Source organism: Opisthorchis viverrini (genome assembly GCF_000715545.1).
Source record: "Opisthorchis viverrini unplaced genomic scaffold opera_v5_22, whole genome shotgun sequence".
NCBI lineage: Eukaryota > Metazoa > Platyhelminthes > Trematoda > Opisthorchiida > Opisthorchiidae > Opisthorchis > Opisthorchis viverrini.
In genome coordinates, this window is record NW_008751678.1 from 687,236 (window position 1) to 707,762 (window position 20,527).

At 45.9% G+C, this 20,527-nt stretch overlaps 1 protein-coding gene across 1 annotated transcript; it reads right to left on the bottom strand.

Moving 5' to 3' along the window:
- Positions 1–639: 639 nt before the first annotated feature.
- T265_01952 (hypothetical protein) lies at positions 640–10,035 on the bottom strand (the record flags this gene model as incomplete). The annotated part of the gene is made up of 2 exons (XM_009166090.1): positions 640–1,098; positions 9,958–10,035. The coding sequence occupies one exon, from the start codon at positions 1,087–1,089 to the stop codon at positions 640–642; it is 450 nt and encodes a 149-aa protein (XP_009164354.1).
- Positions 10,036–20,527: the final 10,492 nt, after the last annotated feature.

The window sequence follows — 20,527 nt, forward strand, 5'->3', positions numbered from 1 at the left end:
CACTGATGTTTCACTGCCGTACGCGCTAAAAGAAACGGTGCGCCAACTTGGGACAGCTCACCAATCACAAGTCATCGTTGTCTCAAACCTCGCTTTTTGATCCATATAGGCCTTTAAATGTAGCGGCAGTCACGTTAGGGTACATTGCATCGAAAAGTTGAATAATATGGGTGAAACAAGGTGCGTTTCCAATTCATTAGACGATGCCAACGCGCCAACCGCAACGGCCGTCCCCTTAGCGTTGTATCTTTCCAAAAAAGAAGACAGTATCATGCGATCGCTGACGAGAAACTAATTTCTGCAAGCGTTCGGAGTTGGACCTACCTGTGTCCGTCGGCGAAGTTGCTACAAAAAGGGTTAGTGGGACACAGATCACTCCGAGTCATTAGCTTAAGTGGGCAATCTGGCATGACCTTGCGAAAATTCGGTAGTCGCGCTCATACAGTAGGTCTATTCTCAATTTCATCGATTACACGCCTTCTTCGGAAATTGTTCGGGCTGATATATGGTATGCGGTGATAGCGTACTCATCGTTATGTCTACCGTTTAGGAAGCCACGTGCACAGGGATAAACCCGTCCTGCAAATCCGTACGGTCGACATGAAATGTGAAAGTGACTGGCATCGAAAATGGAACTATTCATATCCCACCGCAAAAAATCCACATATATATGTATGCAGCGAAGCGATCGAAACTCACTTTGGCGGAGGCGTTAGGTTGAGCTGAAGATGGGGCCTGCCGTCTGGGCGATCTTGGACTGAACATCTTTGTATGTGGAGGTTGTGGAAAATAGGGTGGTGTGTTGGGTCTTGGGGAGACCAAAGAACCCATAGTGCCGTTGACTCCGAGAACGCCATCTGTAGGCGGCCCGGGGGAATCACAAGCAAGGCTACCGTAGAAAAAACTATAGAACGAAGAAGGCATTGGCCCCACAACCACTCCACTTGGGACAGCAAGCATGGTTTGAAGTGACTCATTTGCCTTGATTTGGATCAAATTTTCATGTAAAACTTTTTGTGTGGCAGGATCTGTGAGCCATCTTAAGAACAGTTCGTCCAGTTTCAACTTCAACGCAGGGTTGATTGGCATTATACAGATCTGATATAGAGAAAACCAAAAGATAAGAGGGATGAGAAAAGCACTAAAATGTAAGACTAAATCGAAGCTAGAATTTTCCTTAAAGCCACTAACCAAGCGTACTGAAGTGATGATTAGCAAACCTCTGACACCACAAACAGAGGGACGTAGTAGGCTGGTACGTCTGTATGAATTATTGTCAGAACAAATCCGTAGATTGGTCTTGCACAATTGTATTCCTGTTTAGAGCCCTATGTTGTTAGCACCGCCGGGTGCATTCCACTTGGATTTGGGTTCATCACTACATGGCAGGTTGTACCGAACCCGTACTAAGTAATATCACTGATTTAGGACAACACTAGGACCTTCATCAGACGCCTATCCCTCCACCTCCTATCATCTGCATTCTCCTTTAGGCCTTCCTTTCGCATCGTCACCAATAACAGACTGCAAACTACCTGGTAAACATAGGAGTATCGTCTGCATGTACGCAAGTCAGTTTGTCTGAAAAGAGCCCCATGTGCGGGAGAGAAAAAGGACTTGATGCTGCCCCGTCACAAAAAAATCCGAGCTACCCGCACTTCCAACATCAAGTCAATCTGGATTGTCACCATATCTACATGACGTGCACCGTTTGCCGGTCTAGCCGGCTCCCTCAGAGAACCTTTCTCAGACCACCACGCGAATGGTGGAAAAGGGTCAGGGGGAGGTCACGCAATTACTTAGCAGCAAAGAATGAGTCATTCCCAGAAAAATCAGCTGCGCTGGATATTACCGTCTCCCTGGATGGATATTCCGAAAAGATAGCTAGATTTTTAAGGACAGCGCAACGCAACGCGCTCAATGACGCGCATGCGTCCAAGATATCGCATTTAACTCATAGCTCCTCTCCCGATAACCCAGTGAGAAGTTATCTGAGATTCACCTATTTACGCATCAATTATCAAATATCACACCCACCCTCATCGGTTAACGCAGTGGCAGTAATGACCACTACGTGACATCTACGCGGTTTTATGGCTGAAGGTGACAATACTGAAGTAAACGGAGTTACCACGTTTAACGGTTCGAACAAGACATTTTGGAACCATTCTACCACTTCACCAATTGCTAAGATGAAAAACAATCTTTACCATACAACCTGAACCACTCCCCTTGAAAGTACGTCAACAAGGAAAACAGCAACCTCTGGAACATTCTCGGAGGAACAAGCTTGACCACAACTGACAGACTCTCAAGATTAAAAATGTTCTTGAAGTCAAGAAGCACTAAAAATATAGACCGCATAGTTATATGGCACTATCTGAAGAAGTGGACAATATAGCATCTAGAGCGTTGAATCCCGACGGTTGTCCACGGGTTAATGTCTCTCATACAATCGTCTTCATCAGAGATAGAAACAACAGTGCTGACACTAATGCTTCAACGCCGTGCAACCATGAGCATGGCTATTTATACTTGAGGCCTTGGAATGAAAAGGAGTGGTTGTAGAAGGCGACATGGTACAGCCCTATCGCAAGCATTATGCGGTGCGTACAGAACCAAGCGCTCAATCAGGCAATCTGGAGAGAGTTGTGGCATGAGAATATTGTTAGTTGTGTAGGTCATGGTCACCCGCCATTTCTTACAATATTTCCAACCAAGCGCGGGGAGCACGGAGACTCTATCCTAGAAGGCGGACCGAACCAATAACAAAAGGAATCTTCGTAGTCTCTTTCGCAGCCTTCTGTCAAGTCATACGCTGTCCACTTCACGGTTCGTGACATTCAGAATGAGGAATGAAACACAACACCCGTCTCGATGGACGATGTTTCGGCATGCGTAACACGTTGCCGAACAACCGCAGTTGGTGTTGCTGGATGTTTCTCAACATTAAATGTTCGTTTCCTAATCGTAATAATAATAATAATCGTTCAGCTGTAGCGCCCTTTCGGTGCCTAGCTGCCATGCCACCCGAGAGAAGCACGAGGGCTGGGATACTGTCAGGTTGCCCAAGCCTAGAAAGGGGAAGTCGAGTGGCGGAGGTCGGGTTCGACCCGCGGACCTTCCGGTCAGTAAATTCGCGCTCTAACCACTCGAGCCATCTCGCCCCCGTTGACGCCCTAAGACACCTTCTACGCCTCTGAGGCACCTGTGATAGAAAACCGAAGATGTCTCATATCATTTCTCTGCAGCAACCATACAACAATATAGCCTTTAATATGGCATAGTAAATTCAACTCTTGTGACCAAGTGACATCTCTTTTGACATCACAAGTAGCGCAAATTAGTAAACGTCATTCGGGCTTTGAGATTCGTGCACCGACTCCATCAGAAGCACCTACGTCAGATCTAATACAACCACTGAGGTATGTAAAATTCGCCACAACAGCAAATGATTCCCGCTGAATCATAAAGGGCATGTTTAGAGACCGCAATTTCTGAAGCATGACTTTGTATTTTGAAGGCACAAGACGCATGCTGAAAGAGGGTATGACGATGGCCAGCTTATTGAAAAGTGCTTGTGCTTGATCTTTGTCTTCGACAAGGTTCTTACCAGCAACAATTCGAACATCGTATTTTGAAGACCTTTTAGCATTCCTCTCATTATTTAGTTGAGGACGAAGTTGAAAAAGAACGGAAACGACGGACAACCTTGTTGGACACATTTTGTATGGAACCTTTTGGACAGCTCACCATACACTTTGACACGCCCAAAAGTATGTGAATATAGGGACCTGATTATGCTCACAAACTTCCGCGGCATAGCCTATTGAGCAAGTGTGATTGGCGACACTGACATCGACAGATTTCAAAGCATCCTTAAATTCAAGGAATACAAAAACTGTGAGCCGTCTGTTCATATCGCGTTGCTCCAACGCCTAAGCAACGTGAGCAGAATTTTCCTTCGCAATTATTGGGTTTGGTAAGGTTGACCTCACGCTCACTGCTCAGTTTTGTTATAGATATCATCATGGAATGCACACTTAGAGTACTCAAGAGTGCGGAGCCTTTTCATGCCTTGAAACTTGTGTGCGTTCCGCTGGCAGTGTGACAGATGAAGTCAATGAATGAATTTCTAGGATTCAGGTGGAATTTTCAAATTTCTGAGGCACTCGTACCGGCAAAACTGTAGACTATAGAACGGCTGTTTCGTTATAAGGTTGTGAGGCGTGGTCCCTGCGCACAGCTGAAATAATATATTTCGGTCTTTGACAACCGTCGCCTCAGAACCATGGGCTATGAAGGCTATTAAAAACTAACCTGCAACGAGACAGTTTGAAAAATGGAGGCTAAGTTTTACACCATCATGATTTTCAGCTGTAAGAACCGCGTACTTGTCGTACAACGGTTGGAGCTGCCACAGTTTTTTCACCGATGATTTGTGAAAGTAGGGTAGGTAACTTCGTATTGGAGGCGGGAGCGGATAAATTACGGCAGTGAAGCATCGGTGTTGCACACTGATGTCATGATGTCGATGATGATGATGGATAAATTGGTGCGTAGATACCGGACTGGCAATAGATCGTTAAGTGGAGGAGTAGGGAGGGAACTATGCATTGAAGACAATAGCTTAGATGAAAGAGCGCCACTGAGGGCGCGACTGGGCCATGTCTGACAATGTTTCTAACCATTGATGTGGCCTGTTTAGGGGTCCCCAGCCGGAAAGACGTTAAGTACCAGTGTAGCTGAGTTTGCTGATAGATTTTATACCCTTACCCCTCACGTGGTTGTGCGAAAGGAACCCTTCGAGAAAGTCGGTCGACTGGCATAAGCAACACGTAGCCACCACAACCCAAGCCATGACCCGTTCATCCATCGAATGTGAGTTAATTCTTCCGAATGCCATTCGACGTACTTCAGTATTGCTTATCTGGGCTCTTGACGGATAAGGTGATGTCACTCCTGAGCGACAAGTGACGTAGGTTCACAAAAGCTTATGTGGCCTTCTCAATGCGAATGGAAATATCATCTTTCACGAGACCACCGGGACTGATACACTTGCCAAGGTAAACAAATTTGAGTACTATCTCATTCGGTCCATCCGCAAGCATGAGGCTAGGATTCACCTGTAGAGGCCATTAATCAGATCACGCGTCACAAACACTCAAACCACGTGACAATTCCTATCCCACTTGCAACCTTAGCCGACAACATGTACACTAAAACTTCCCAACCACTTTTGTTTACGCAGCTACCACTTGTGTCACGCGCCAGGATTATGAACTCCATTCAACACATCAGGTCAAGTTGTATTCATGCTGGTGCAAGTATCAAACACGAAGGGACACCCCTCTCTTAGATGCAGACAATAAATAGGCATACAACTAGGATCAACACACACACACTCGAGCGCACTGGAGAGGAAGTCAACATAGCTCCGCAAGTCTCCACGGACAACTACGGAACACATGTAGCAGCTATACTGCAGAGAAGATACGTCCCACGTCCGGAACGTCACTCAGGAACTCTCAAAAAGTGTCCTCAAACGATAAGTCACTTTTTGGCTTATTCCACTTTTCGCATTGTGACTATTTTTATCAAGTGCACCTAACTACTGCATTCATCACATCCTAGTAAGACACATGTTAGTGATTGTTACCTTCTGATAATCAACTTAATTACGTCACAAATAGAGCACTAACACACCCAGTCTTGTAGTAGCACTTTACACGTTGCAAGTGTGAAGCGCATGTCATATCGTGGGGCAGATCCCAGAAGAGCTGTAGTCTGCGTGCTCGGTATCTGTCAGCGGACGCCCTGGGAGCACTTCGATCCATGATCGTATCAATGACGAAGTTGAAGAGGAAAGGTGAAAGAGGACGGTCCTGTTTGACACCTTTTGATGTGGTGGACTCAGGTGAGAGCTTCTTGTAGACTTTCACACGGCAGTGGGAGTTGGTGTACAGCGCCTCAAGAAGAGTCAAGAATTTGTGGGGGGACACCTTTACTCCGCAGACACTGCCATAGTGCCCGACGGTCCACAGAGTCAAAGGCAGTTTTCAGATCAAGAAAAACAACCATTGTTGGCTGATGGAAGCAGTGTCGCTGTTCCAGAATTTGTCAGAGTGAAGATATGGTCGGTGCATTCTCTTGCAGGACGAAAACCAGCTTGGTTTTCACGGATCTGTCTCTCACTGTGTTCAGTCAGCCTTCGAAGGATAAGACCAGAGAGCATTTTCGATGCCACAGCTAATAGGATGATGACAAGGTGATTTTCACACAGCGTCCGAGTAACCTTTTTGAAGATGAAAATAACTGTCGACACGCCGCATTCTGCAGGCACCTTCTCTTCGTTCAGTATGGCACCAATAATCTTTATCAGATGGGTCACCATCATCATCGAAGGCCGTAACATCAGTATTGGCACTCATGCCCTAGGATTCTTCGTCTTTTTTGAAGAGGGTCGGATACAGACCGTCTGGTAATGGTGTCTTCTTATGTTTTATTACGGATATTTCGCATTTTATTTGTTCTTTCGACGGGCGATCAAGGTGTACATTCTATTCGCCCGTATGCACTAGCTCCACCGGCTGGGTTTCAGAAGACTAGCTGAACTGTCCTTCGAAACGTTCGGTCCATACTTCCAGTCGACGTTTTGCGAGTAAACTAATAAGTCACCTTTTCCACTTTCGTTTTGATTACTGTTGTTTTCCTAGGGCCAGTCGATAGTACGGCTGTTTCGCGTAGCAGAAGCCCTCTCCATTTCTGGAGCTTTCGATGTCCACCATAGCTCTCGGTCTTTCCTTAGACTCTTCACTATTTGGCGTTTTAGGAATTTGCGTACGCCGTCGTACTCGCTGTCTGCTAGTACGGCTTTCCTGGCATCGGTCATGGATAGCGATCTCGATGATATCCAGTGGTCTTGTGGCCGAGTCGGAAAAGTCAGACAGAGCACTGAACGCCGCTAACATAGCTCCTTTCACATTCTGCCACGCTTTATTAAAATGCTCACTGCCACCACAGTATTGGTTTACTGTAGAGAGTTGTTGGGCTAACTCAGATAGATACTGCTGAGCTATGGTTTTCTTCGAAGATAGAAGGAAGAAAGCGTTCAGCTGTAGCACCCTTCCGGTGCCTAGCTGCCATGCCACCAGAAGCAAGCACGAGGGCTGGGATACTGCCAGGTTGCCCATGCCTAGACAGGGGAAGTCGAGTGACGGAGGTGGGATTCGAACCACGGGCCTTCCGGTCAGTGAATTCGCGCTAACCACTTGGGCCATCTCGCCCGTCTTCGAAGATAATGAATTGGCATGCTTCTTGCTGCCTTGCATGGGCCTGAAGGAAAACGAACTGACAGGCGAGCACGCACCATAGCGTGATCGGAATCAAGTTGTGTGCCCCAGAAGGAACGGCAGTCCTGTATTTTGGCTCTCCACCGGTGGCTGATGGCCACGTGATGCAACTGAGTCCGCGGTTGTTTTACAGTTGGTGGCCGCCAGGTTACGAGATGCGAACGTTTATGTTTAAAGTTCGTACTGGTCAGAAACAGCTGATGATCAGCACACAATTGAAGGAGTCTCCGTTGTCTGTGCAACGAGCATCGACTCCGAGTCGACCGCCCAAATGTGATTCCAAGGAGCTCAGACGACCTCCTTGAGCATACATATTTCCCACCAGTATCACAATGTCAGTGCTTTTTGCTTGAAGGATGAGCCCAGATAGCTGTTGATAGAAAGTATCCTTCTCAGCATCAGAACTACAGTCCGTTGGGGCCAATACTACAAACAGGCACCGCTTTTTATGTCGAGATATTGAGCTTGGTTGAGTGCAAAGAAATATGGGGTTTCAGTGTGCATTGCCCGTTTGCCAATTTGACGTAGAGTACGGATGTTAAAAGCTTCTACATAGAAAGGATATCGTGGATTTAGAAAGGTGTTATTGTGTTCATTGTTATTAGGCAGCGAGGAGCTTAAGGCCCTTCGGTTAGATAACTGACAGTTAAATGACCTAGCAAAGTTTGCTTGTGTGGTAAGAGGGGACCGGAGAGGGATATCAGTTGACACCGAACTGCGCGGGCAAATGATGCTTCCCGGTTACTCGGGCCGAGGAAGGGGGCTTGACTGAGTTACCACACCTTGAGTCTTCGACTCAAAAGTCTGACCCAGAAGACAGTGAGAAAATGTAAGGTTTTGTTCGTGGACCCTGGTCCTAGCCTCTGACTCAAAAGTCTGACCCACGAGGCAGGGACAGTAAGTTTCTCTATGGGGACCCTGTCCGGAGCCGATGATTCAATACCCTGACCTGTTCGGCTGAAGGGAGTCGGCCTAACCCGAGGGCGCAGGGACTAAGGAATTACTGTCTCACTCCTGATCCGGCTACATCAGGAGTCGTGCCCGCATCACGACTCGCCGTTCGGTTTGAGTTCCACGTGGCATACCTTGTCCATAGTTGGGTGCACTCCAACATATGGCTACTTCAAGGGCCTTCTAGTTGTCACCTTCTATTGAGATTTTCTGAACGAATGTCTGGAGGTGTAGGCACTTCAGACTGCGAATAATAGGTCGATACCGTACCCTTTTCTCATCTATTATTCTTTCCCAATCAATCTCAAACAAAATGCGACTGTACGTCAGTGAAGTATCGGTGTTTAATACTGATGATTATCCAAATCGATAGCCTCACTATTCGTCGTTTATGGCTAAGTTCGATCCCTGCCTTCCTTAGAAGTAGCCCTACGGTCCTCACTGGCGGGCTTGCCCGCTGCGGCGGCTCTGTACACAAACTGTAACTGTCATGTCTAATCACCGAGAGGCTCATGGGGTCTTCGAAGATAAGAAATTGCAGGTGTTTTGGGATCCGTCCCGTCCTTTGGTTTGCATTTTGTGGCCAGACATATAGTCACTGGTCACGTCACTTACAATAGAGGGGGAGGCACCCCAAGTTGTGGAGCGTTTTACGTACCTTGGAAGTTGTAGTACTTTTGTTTGTAGTGTGACAGATTAGGTCAGTGCACGAATCTGCAAGGCCCGGGTTGCGTTTGCTAATTTGAGGCACCTATGGCGTAAAAGCGGTATATTCCTGAATCTCAAGGGGCGTATGTATCAAGCTACAGTGCGGGCTGTTTTTCTGCATGGATGTGAGACTTTTCCTGCTCGAGCGAAGGTACTGAGAAGTCTTCGGGCGTTCGACAATCGTTGTCCCAGTACCGTAGCTCGTGTGGGTTGGTATAGGCGAATCAGTAACTAGGGGATTAGGAAGCAATCGCTCGGCTGTGTAACGGACGCCTTCACTGAACAGTGTGTCCAACACCAGAAGCTGCGTTGATTGAGACATATATTGCGTATGCCAGAGAAGAAAGCGTGTTTTCCATGCCCAACTCAGAGCGGCGAAGAAAATAGGTGGCCAAACCTTGACCTGGCAGAGAGATATGAAGGAGACTGCGAAAGGTTTGGGTACTGTCGATGCCATTCACCTTCCAGAATGAGGACCGCGTGATCCCCACTCCACTTGGTTGGAGATGCTGCAAGATATGGCTGCTAATGTCATTCGTGTCACGTTCGGGTTATCAGTTTCCATGCCGATTGCCTGATTAAGCGCTTCGCACTTCGGAACGGTTGTGCGAATTTCCGACAAAAAAAATACTTCCTCGCTCACTCTTTTCACCTCCTTTCGCATGAAAACCTGAATATAATCGAATGAATGCGGTTGCACGTCGGCGAAGCAACAGTTTGAAGTGTGATGATTCAAGGTTGGCAAACCGACGTAGTGTTCTGTCACTTATGACTTGTAGTTGGATGTATTTGGGTAGGATTACGACAGACAGACAATGAAATCTTTGAGGCACATCGAAAAGTTCACTGACAACATTTACAAGGCCATAAAAAATCAGTGACTGTTTAAACGACGTGCCCAAGAAAAAGGCTATGCAGATTTATACTGCCAGGGGAAACAACGCACCAGTGACACGAGTCGTGATCATTAGCACTAACCGCTCCCGAACTACTTGACAATGATTCACATGGAAATCCACATGAGATTTTTCATATAATTTCACGTTTGAATGTGGTCATAGCATCTGCTCACTCAAACAAAAGACTCAGTTCACTTTCGTTCCTAACATTCGGTAAGTAGAATTTTTTGAGGAAAACTGACAGGCTTCAAGGTCGATACAGATCCCAAAGATTGCCTCACAGAGCTGCTAATTCGATCAAAAACAGATACAGCTGTAGTAACAATAATAGGCATTCATGGGTTCAGGGATTGATACACAGGATCGAGGCTTTTGCCCAATTACTCGCGTCGGTTTTGTTCTTGTCGTTCAGCGTCTGTCGTTCACCCGGAGGGTGTGTAGCACTGCTGTTTATGTTCTCAGCGCGGAACAGAATACTTGCCAGCGCGAGAACTCGTATAAGTAAGAATCTGAGTTCTCAAGCGAGCATAGACAACCGTCGGAGGAATGTCACTCCACGCAGCTACTACCCGAAATGTGTAAAAATTTGCTCAATTAATGTGTGCACTCCGAGTGTTAATATCTTCTCATCATGTCCTTGCCGTGTGTTTGTTTGCCGAGCGGTGAAAAACCCATTGGCCAAGCTTCGTTCAAATAGAACATTAGTAAGCATTAGTTCCCCTCGGAGGCGACGGTACTCCAGAGGAAAGAGTTCAAGCATCGCGAGACGCGTTTCGTAGCCCACGGATTTGATGCTGGGAAATACTTTCGTAGCGGCTCGCTGGACACGCTCAATGGAGTTGACGTCCTTCGTGGGTCCTGGTTGGCGTATTCGAATAGCGGTTTGACGTAGGCCCTGTAGACTACCAAATAGGTAGTCCATGCGAGTATTACGGGAGAGGGTGCGTCGGATCGTCCGTAGAATAGCGAATGCCTTTTGGGCCGATTTCTCCTGGACAAGTTTGCGGAGACCCAGATACCCAAATCCTTTTTGGCGTCTATCCTCATGAAGTTTTCTGGTCTTTTCTCACCATGCATGACAAAGGCATTCGCTGAGTCCCCTCCAAATGACATGGTCGCACTTTTCGTCATTCAGAGGAAGGTGCCAGCCAACGACCACTGATCTGCAGCGTCAACATCCATTTGGGAGGCACTGGCATTGGAACTCCAGGGTTTCAGTTCATCCGAAAAAGTAGACGTGGATTTGCGGGAACATCTGGAAGGTCGTCGACCTATATCAGAAACAGTAGTGGTCCCAAAACGGAGCCCCAAGGAACTCCAATTGAGACAGCCGCTGAAGAAGAGTAGGTAGAGCCTATCATCACTTGAGATGATTCGTCTAATGGGGACGCCTCGATCCAGCGTAAGATTTTCCCTTGAATCTCGTAAGACTCGAGTTTGTGGAGCAGCGGGACTTGCGGGACCCGTTCAGATGATTTTTAAGAAGTCGAAAAATAGGACATCCGATATGAGTCCCTCATCTTTGGTGTGATTAAAGCTGTCCATAAACACGAGCACGTTTCCCACACAAGAACGGTTTGGGGAAATTATTGTTGAGCCGGAGATATTAACTTGTTGGAAGTAAGATGAGCCAGAATAGCTCGCTTCAAAATGCGTTCCATCACCTTGCATGGCACGTTAGTTAGACTTATGGGCCTGTAGCTGCCAGGCGAAAGTCGGTGTCACAATTGTTTCCTTTCAAGCAGTGAGAAGTTCGGTTTCGTCAAGCGACTGACAAAACACCGGGTAGAAATTATTTGCCAGTGTAGGCAACGTTTCCTTCAGGATCACTGGATGGACCACGTCTTTCCCCAAAGCGCAGGATGAGTTGATCTTGTGCAATAGTTGACGAATATCTCCTACCGTGAAGACCAAGTCGGTTTGAGGCCGTTTGTCGTTACGCCTTGACAAGACTGAACTTGAGGATGAACTGGGTTTGAATACAAACGTGCATACTAATATCGGGTCTCTCCTGAGTTATCCGTTCCTGTCCCTCAAGGAGAAGGCATGTGAACCAGTGGAACGCCAAGGGCCGTAGTCGTGTTATCACGGAATCACATATTCATAGATTGACACACAGGATCGAGACTTTCGCACGTGCCATCAAGTTCTGGTCTTTGGTTGCCGTTCGGCGGCTTCTGTTTGGATAAAAGGCACGAGCAAAAATGGTGTAGCGCTGCTCTTAATATTCTCGGCGCTAGACGTTGAGATTGCCAGCTCAAAGGCTTACATAAGGAAGGGTCCGAAAGTGCTTGAAATTGGGTACTTAGTGCACCGTTAATAACTGTCGGAGGAAGGTTGTTTAATGGATCAGCTGCCCGAATCGAAAAAAAATGGTCTCCTAGAAATCGTGCTCTCCAAGACTGAAAATCTTCAAACCATATGTCCAGTATGTATTGGTTAGGTCAACAGTGAAAGATCCATTGATCAAACCTTGTTCAAACGGAGCGTAGGTGAGTATTAGGTCTCCCCGGGGTAAAAATACCCGAGGGAAATGGATCAAACACAGCGAGACCCGTTTTGCAATCCACGGCGTCTCAAAATCCAGCCTCAAGCCGGTAACAATTTTCGAATCAGCTCTTTGAAAACGCTCAATGTGGGTCGCGTCTTTCTTGTGTCCTGCGTAGGTACATCTAGTGCCATATTCGAGAAGCGGCCTGACGTATGCGTCACATAGAATCTGAAAGTCCGTCCGGATAATACGGGAAGATGTGCCGGTTACTATGCGGAGCGCCAGATGCCTTTTGGGCGAAGTTTTTATGGTGCGGTGAGAAGCGCAAGCATGAAGAGAGCCAGATACATGAATCCTTTTTATTGTGTATCCTCCAAACGACTTTTGGTTCATTCTCCCCAAGCGATATTGGCGCCCCCTGCGTCTTCTCTGAATGATATATGGACCCGATTATCGCCATTCAGAGGAAGTTACCAGTTTAACAATCACTTCTTTGCACCGTACACATCCATTTTGAGGGCACCGACATTTGAACCCGAGGATTTTAAGTCGCCCGTAAATAGTACACATGAACTTCAAAGAATACCCGGAAGGTCGCTGGCGTTATTCAGGAAGCGAATTGGCCCAAAAGAGAGTCTTGACGAACTCCAATATAGACTTGTGCCCACTATTTCTCTGAAAGTTATATATTATCGGAACGTATAATTCCTGTTGAAGCCCATAAGAGTCAAGCGGGATGCATGAAACTTGATGGACCACTTTCGAAACATCGAAAATCAAGATATCGCTACTGGACTCAAATTCGCATTTCGGTCGCAACCGAGTGGTAGAATGCAATACTCGAAGTACTTTCTTTTCCGTAGCAATCCAATGACGCGCTCCCTGAGTACCGGAAGCAATAACTCTTGCAATCTTTGCGTTCGCCTTTGTAATCGACTGAAACATCCACATTCGTTCCACGGATTCACTTCATCGTTCACCCTGACATCACGACAATGTCTACCACTGAATCCACCTTTGAGTCACCTACAAAAAGACCCCGTACCTTATGGTCAATGTCTTGAGTCGATGCAAACTTTAGGCGGGCCTATTTTTTCTACTAGTTTATTTGTACAGGATACCAGTTGGAATTTGCACTTCCTCTCTTAATCTCACTATTTAAAGCGAATTTTTTAGTATTTCAATATTATATTTATAAATCCGAGTAAACAAAACTCCATTCGAAGTATCTGACCCTTGAAGTATTGCGCGCAAATCGGGATGGTACACTAAATTGCTGGAAAAATCAATAGGCGGCCGGCCTGGTTATTTTTGTGGAGGCAGGGTCTTTGTCTTGATACTTTCCTAACACCCGGCAGGGGAGAAAATCAAGAGCTTTTATTATTATAGAAGACAGGGAGGGTTTCTGTGTAATAAACAGCAATGTGTACAAGCTGCAGCTGATTTCGTGTAGTTGTTCTCATTTGTCACGAAAAAAATAGGTTTTCAGCGGCGTATCCACTATGCGGACTTACTTTGCAGCAACTTATCAAATGTCTAGAGGATGCTGGTCCTAAGTATTTGGTAATAAGGCTACCCAATAACTGAAGCGAAGATCTAATAAAGTAGTCGTTCCAAGCGTCGAATAATCATTGATAAAACAGGAAAAAACTGATGTAATCACCACCTACAGCAGTGATAAAAATTAGAACCCCCCATCGTGTGATTGCTGTCCCAACGGTATAGGAGTATTGTTGCTAGAGTCCACTGTACTGGTGTGCGGAGAAAATGAGCGGCGATTTCGAACGTCATCCACAAAATTTTAGTGTTTAAATACCAGGGTAAGATATGTTGCAAAAGCATTCGTGTTTCTGGCAATTTTTGTTACGCTAGCTAACATTGAGCCCTCGATGCAACGTTTTGGTGGCGCACTCCAAGAACCTTTGCTAATATTGTCGTTTTCATACTGCTGTACAACACTTGATCAACTGTGCTTTGAGCTAATGAAATGTCGGTGAGGCTTCGTTTCTTGGTCTGTTTCTCCACAACTGGTGTTTTCAGTGAAAGAACGAAAGGATGCACACAGTATATTGAACGCTTTTTGTGGCTGTACGCCCAACAGCCTAAGGCCAAGAAGCCCTAATCACGGTCTTGGGCTTTAGTTTAAATTGGCCGGCCAGTGGCAGTTCCGCTGGCTCCCCAGATCCATTATTCTGGCTCCACACTTCCTGCAGTTTGAAGCATCTTTTCTCACGTTGAAGGCGGGAGGCTTTTTGACATATCCTCTCTCGTATTGTTTTTGCCCGCCACTTTTAAATCCTAACGATCAGGCCTTGTGTCATCCGATATGTTCGCTATAGGAGATAAAGAGCCCTTGTAATTTTGGATCCCTCCTCATGCTTCTGGTGTGATGATGACTACTTCGTTAATGACCACTGATTACGTCACCGTCTCTTTTCCAGGAAATTCCCACTCATCGCAACCCCAGTCAGTCATGCTCTTGTTCTGACTGTAATGCTATGATCATGCCTGACGTTAGGCTACGCACTATTTGGGAATAAATATTATTATTATTGTGTAAGAAAAGCACACGCTCAAAGCCGCGTATGTAAAGTTGCTGCGACAGCATCATTACGAAAATCTAAATGCCTTTTGCGCATGCTACCACCAACCGGGACTGAGCACACACTGTGTGACGATTAACTACCGGACCACACTTTCGACCAGTCAATATTCGCCTCGACGCCAGCAGGCTGCTACATTGTCTGACCAGTCACCCGTTTCGTGGCCGTAGCAGCGCCTAATCACTGGCGGTTACGCGGTTTTGTTGCAAAATCCGCTCATCGGTGGTAGTATTGGTAGGAGTTGGTAGGAGCAGTTGGAGCTCTGAACGGGGCAATAGAAATAGGTAAATGATGCGCCCTCAATTTCAATGCTGGTTGTGTAGTCGCCCATAACGATGAACATGCATGGCAAAGTTGTGCGTGAACGGTTTCCGGAATCAAAATAAAAGCGTACGTGCCTTCTTAGGTAACTTGCGCGAATGGATTGAAGGCATTTTGGGTCGCAAGGTCGTTTTTACCGTAGATTGCTAACGTGAAATAGGGGAGTGTAAGGCCATTGCGGACAGTTTTTTATAAGGTTCAGCAACGCTCTTTCAGAAAGCGAGTAAGTAAGCTGCAGAATAATACGAATCACATGTAAGGGGATGCAATGAATAGTAGTACACCGACGAGGGATCTGCGTGCCTTCCGCAGTGCGTGCTGCGCTAAAAGAGATGCTAACCTGTGGGTTGAATGAGTACAGAAGAAGTGGCAGATGAAAATATAACAAAGAAGATATCAGAGAAAACTGTGAGGTGCATAGTCGTTTTGCGTGTTCGCGCGAACGGGTAGACACGGTATGGGTTGGCTACAAACTAGGAAGAAGATTTAGGCTTTGCAAAATAAATTGTTTCAGGAGGACACGCCGAGTAAATTCAGTGCGCTGTTGTTAACCTGCACGTAGAAGAGCATTTTCACCCTATGATTGATGTTTCGGATTCGCATGAGAGTCTTTGGAGTATACTACGCAACAAAACCGAGCCGAAGCAGGCAACATAGGTGTTGGAAAAACGCTATGCGAAAGGAAACGGTATCGCGAAAGAAGAGCAGCTGAATATTTTGGGGTAAGCGCCGGCTAAAAAGGCTGATAAAGTAATGCAAATACGGATTTGTAGACATGTCAAATCATGGGAATGGATGGTATGTTTCAACTCATATCCAATTACAGCACAATGCTAACACGCGTCTTCATCGACGTATCCTAGCCCATATGTTCCCTTCGGTCAATGAAACAGCGTAGGCTCCGCAGTCTCCAGTCAGATAGCGTTATGGTTAAGCGCCTCGGTACTTTACATATTATAGATATTTTTGACACGATTGTGGATAAGAAGATTGGTTGATACACCTTCGCACGGGGGATGAGTCACGTGGGGTCAAGACCCACGTGAGAAGCATGCTAGGAGGAATCAGCTTGGTCTCACCGACGGAGTCAATTTTAACTTCTGAATTATGAATTCTGGAAGAGTTTCTTAGCTTCAACCCGATAACATTTATCACAAAAGAATCAGCCCCCATATTGAAGCGCGAGAGATTAAGACCAGTGTCAAAGAACTGAGTCTCTAGTTTGGGGACGCCACAGCGGTTGAGTGCTGCAGGCTTCCAAGTTGTGGTAAATGCGATAGGGCTGCTGTTTTCAATACCCTTCAGGGCGTCAATATTGAGAAGTAGAGGCAGAGTGAAATTGGGGTTCATTGACATAAAAGAACGTATTTGACATCAAGTGACCACCCATTTACTAGATTTCCATCCGTGGTTGCACGTTTGGAGATGCACAGGGTCCTGAAATGTTCGGGCTCATGCCTGCAATAACCGATCTTACGATTGCCTCGTGGACAATCGCCTTCAGCTTCAACTGCGCTGCTTTCAATAATGCACATGATCACTGGATTTCGATTTCGCAAATTAAGTGTCCATAATACCCCTTCACCACCAACAATAGAATTAATTCGTTGAGCCCTTCTAAGGGAACGATGTTTGAACTCTTAGTTATTGTCAGCAGCACACACAACTACAGGCACAGAAGTTACGACAAGCAGGCAAGCTAAGCCACAACTCATACGGTTATTCTGATGTGGTAGCAACTTCCCCCCATCTATTCTATTCCCTGAACCTGAATTCCCTCCAGCAGTGCAACCAGTGAGTGCGCTTACTTTCAGATTAAACCACATTTTTGGGACAAAACCTGTCATGTGCTCCCAATTTTAATTATCCCATCTCCATCTCCACTTTTGCTCGTTGTGACTCCGGCCATTTACCTAACCGCCCAAGGTCACTCATGGCCAGCAATGATTTTCAATTTTAGTTCAGGCCACCTGGCTGTCTTTGAACTAGTCGGACCTCATGCCCATTGTTCCCAACAAGTTGGGAAATAACCTATTGTTACTATATCATCGAACATCCCCCGCTGTTCATGACATTGTTCTCTTTTTGTGCAGTCCGCATCCCCCAAAAACCCCCAGTCATACTCCATTCTGACTGTACAACTATGATCACGCTAGACGGTATGCCACCCACAAGTTGGGAATAAACATTATTTATATCGCTAGTCACTGGATTAGGCTACTTTTACTACTACAGAAGATCCTTCAGCAGAATTCTTGCCAGTGGTGTTTGAATTATGAGGGATTGCGGCCAGATATGACATACACGCTTACCCCGCATATTTCCTGAACTCATCACATGCCTACTAAAATATGAGGACCACATTATTTTTTAAGAATTAGAAGCCACGGCTATCACCATGCACCATTTGTTGCTTGGAGCTGGCAGAAGTGACTCAGTGAATAGCGAGCCATAGTCTTACCTTTCAGTTCATTTCAAGTAGTATCCTCTAGCCAAGTAAAAGTCTCTATCCATTATCTCGGAAGCCCTCGCTCAACCAATAATTATCTGCATGCTGTCCTTTCACAAATTAACCACCCCATTTGCACAATGGAAACCCGTTGATTGGATTTCCATCTGAGCAGGAAACTACTTCCGTCTTTTTGCTAACTTATCCCCTCATCGCTCGTATCAACTAATCCAACGGCCATCTCGCCACATAAGCGTATAAATTTCAACTTACTTAAAATTGCGCGACTACTCTTGTGTTGACCTTTCGCTTTCTGATCGATCGGAGCTCGATGTAAAGCATGACACACAACTCTTACCACCAAACGTAGTCTCTTGCATTTCTATCTAACTAACGCATACTAGCCGAGGAGAAGCACACCAGTAGTAGTTTGCTGTTTCCCAATACTACAGTGGCAACCTCAGCTAGTCGTTGACTGACAGGTCAGCCGACAAAAATGCACCCTTTCGTTGGTTCATTTATCTTGCTCTCACCACCATGGAATTTGTTCTATTGGGCACCGTTTAGTTTGACACCTCCCAGAACTCACCAGAATACTAATCTCATTCCATCCATCCCTCTTTTTCAGCTTCAAACTTCGGCAGAAGCCGCTCCAATCTCCCCGTGTGTCTATAATTCATTCATTCTAGCTGGTCGTTGTTTTACACCCACATGATCTTCCAAATAAACCTGAATTACCTGATTCAACTCCCTCAGATTAGATGTAACTGCAATATTCCCTGTTTGACTGCCGCAAACTTGACTGTCGTTATGGGGCTCTCTAGAAACCGAAGTATGTTAGTGCAATGAAGACAGGGCTCTGCCATACCCAGTTGGATGGCACTCTCGCAACTATTTCCCTCATACTCTGGGCTGTCAACCCTCACCCACTTGGGCCTGTAATTGCAAATACGAGCAGATTGTAACCTGCCCCCAAGCGCTTTTGAGAACAGCTGGCCCCAACCTACCGAAAGTTTCGTTCTTCCTCTTTAAACATCCCGGTTTTTCCTGCAATTCCAATTGGTCCCTCTCATAAGTTCATCGCCCGGCTATCTGCATTGACACTATCTCATGATTGAAAATACCATTTACGCCAATGAGTCTACTTTATTTTAATGTAAAAAATATTTTTGAGATGGAACTTGCCGCTGGTATCCACCTCAAAGTTTCGCGCTTCATCTTAATTTTTGCTTTTTGTGACCCTGGCCATTACTTAGCTGCCCAAGGATTGCAACGGTTCTTGTGCTTCAGTTTTGGCCAACCGGGGAATTGTCGTACTTCATGTCCCATTGCTCTAGCTCTTTTATTTCCAAAAATAAGATAACTTATCACGTAAGAAGAGTGTCTCTTTGATTGTACGCTCCTCCTCATTGTGTTGTTGCCCACCGCGCTTAGTTTGTATCTGCCCAGGGTTGCCTCAAATTGCTTAGAAATAAGTCTATCATTTTCTCTGAAATATTTGCGCATATCTAATAGCGGAAGCTAGTCCCATTGGTGCATACTGGAGCCTATTTCACACGACTGACCAGGATGAGGTGCAGCAAAGGCGAAACCGAAATTTCAAGGTCAGGCGTTGTAGAAACTGTTTTTATATTGTGGCCCACCCATAGGTCTTCAATCGTTTTTATACTAGGTAACTCTTTTTTCACCAGGGCTCCGTAATTTTCTGCGGTCACAGAGTTAAACAGGTCTCCCTTCTTCAGTAGGCTTAATAGGTGTCAATCCCCAGGGCGTTTAGCCTTCTAGACTACCATTCCTGAACATACCTCGAAGTATTTCATTAGGACACCGCTCCCGTCTTCCTCCTCTAAGCGGTTGCCAGACCCCGAACACCCATCAACTATCTCCACAGTATATCCATAGAGGTGGCTCACAGCCAGAAGACCCAGCTCCCTACCCCCACATCCATCGTGGCCGGCAAAAACTGTACCATAGACAACCACAGATTGTTCAGCAGTCCTAACTAATATATCTTTGCTTCCGCAACCTGGCATCACTCTTCCCTCACAAGTACCAGTAGAATCTCAGGTCCTGAAAGACCCGGAAAATCTCAGAATCCGTCTACATAACGAAAGTGAAATGTCTTCCTCGCGAACCACACAATCGATTGCATGTCTCTTAAATCCTGATGCAACATGTGATCCTATGATTTTCAATTTTAGTTCAGGCCACCTGGCTGTCTTTGAACTAGTCGGACCTCATGCCCATTGTTCCCAACAAGTTGGGAAATAACCTATTGTTACTATATCATCGAACATCCCCCGCTGTTCATGACATTGTTCTCTTTTTGTGCAGTCCGCATCCCCAAAAATCCCCCAGTCATACTCCATTCTGACTGTACAACTATGATCACGCTAGACGGTATGCCACCCACAAGTTGGGAATAAACATTATTATTATCGCTAGTCACTGGATTAGGCTACTTTTACTACTACAGAAGATCCTTCAGCAGAATTCTTGCCAGTGGTGTTTGAATTATGAGGGATTGCGGCCAGATATGACATACACGCTTACCCCGCATATTTCCTGAACTCATCACATGCCTACTAAAATATGAGGACCACATTATTTTTTAAGAATTAGAAGCCACGGCTATCACCATGCACCATTTGTTGCTTGGAGCTGGCAGAAGTGACTCAGTGAATAGCGAGCCATAGTCTTACCTTTCAGTTCATTTCAAGTAGTATCCTCTAGCCAAGTAAAAGTCTCTATCC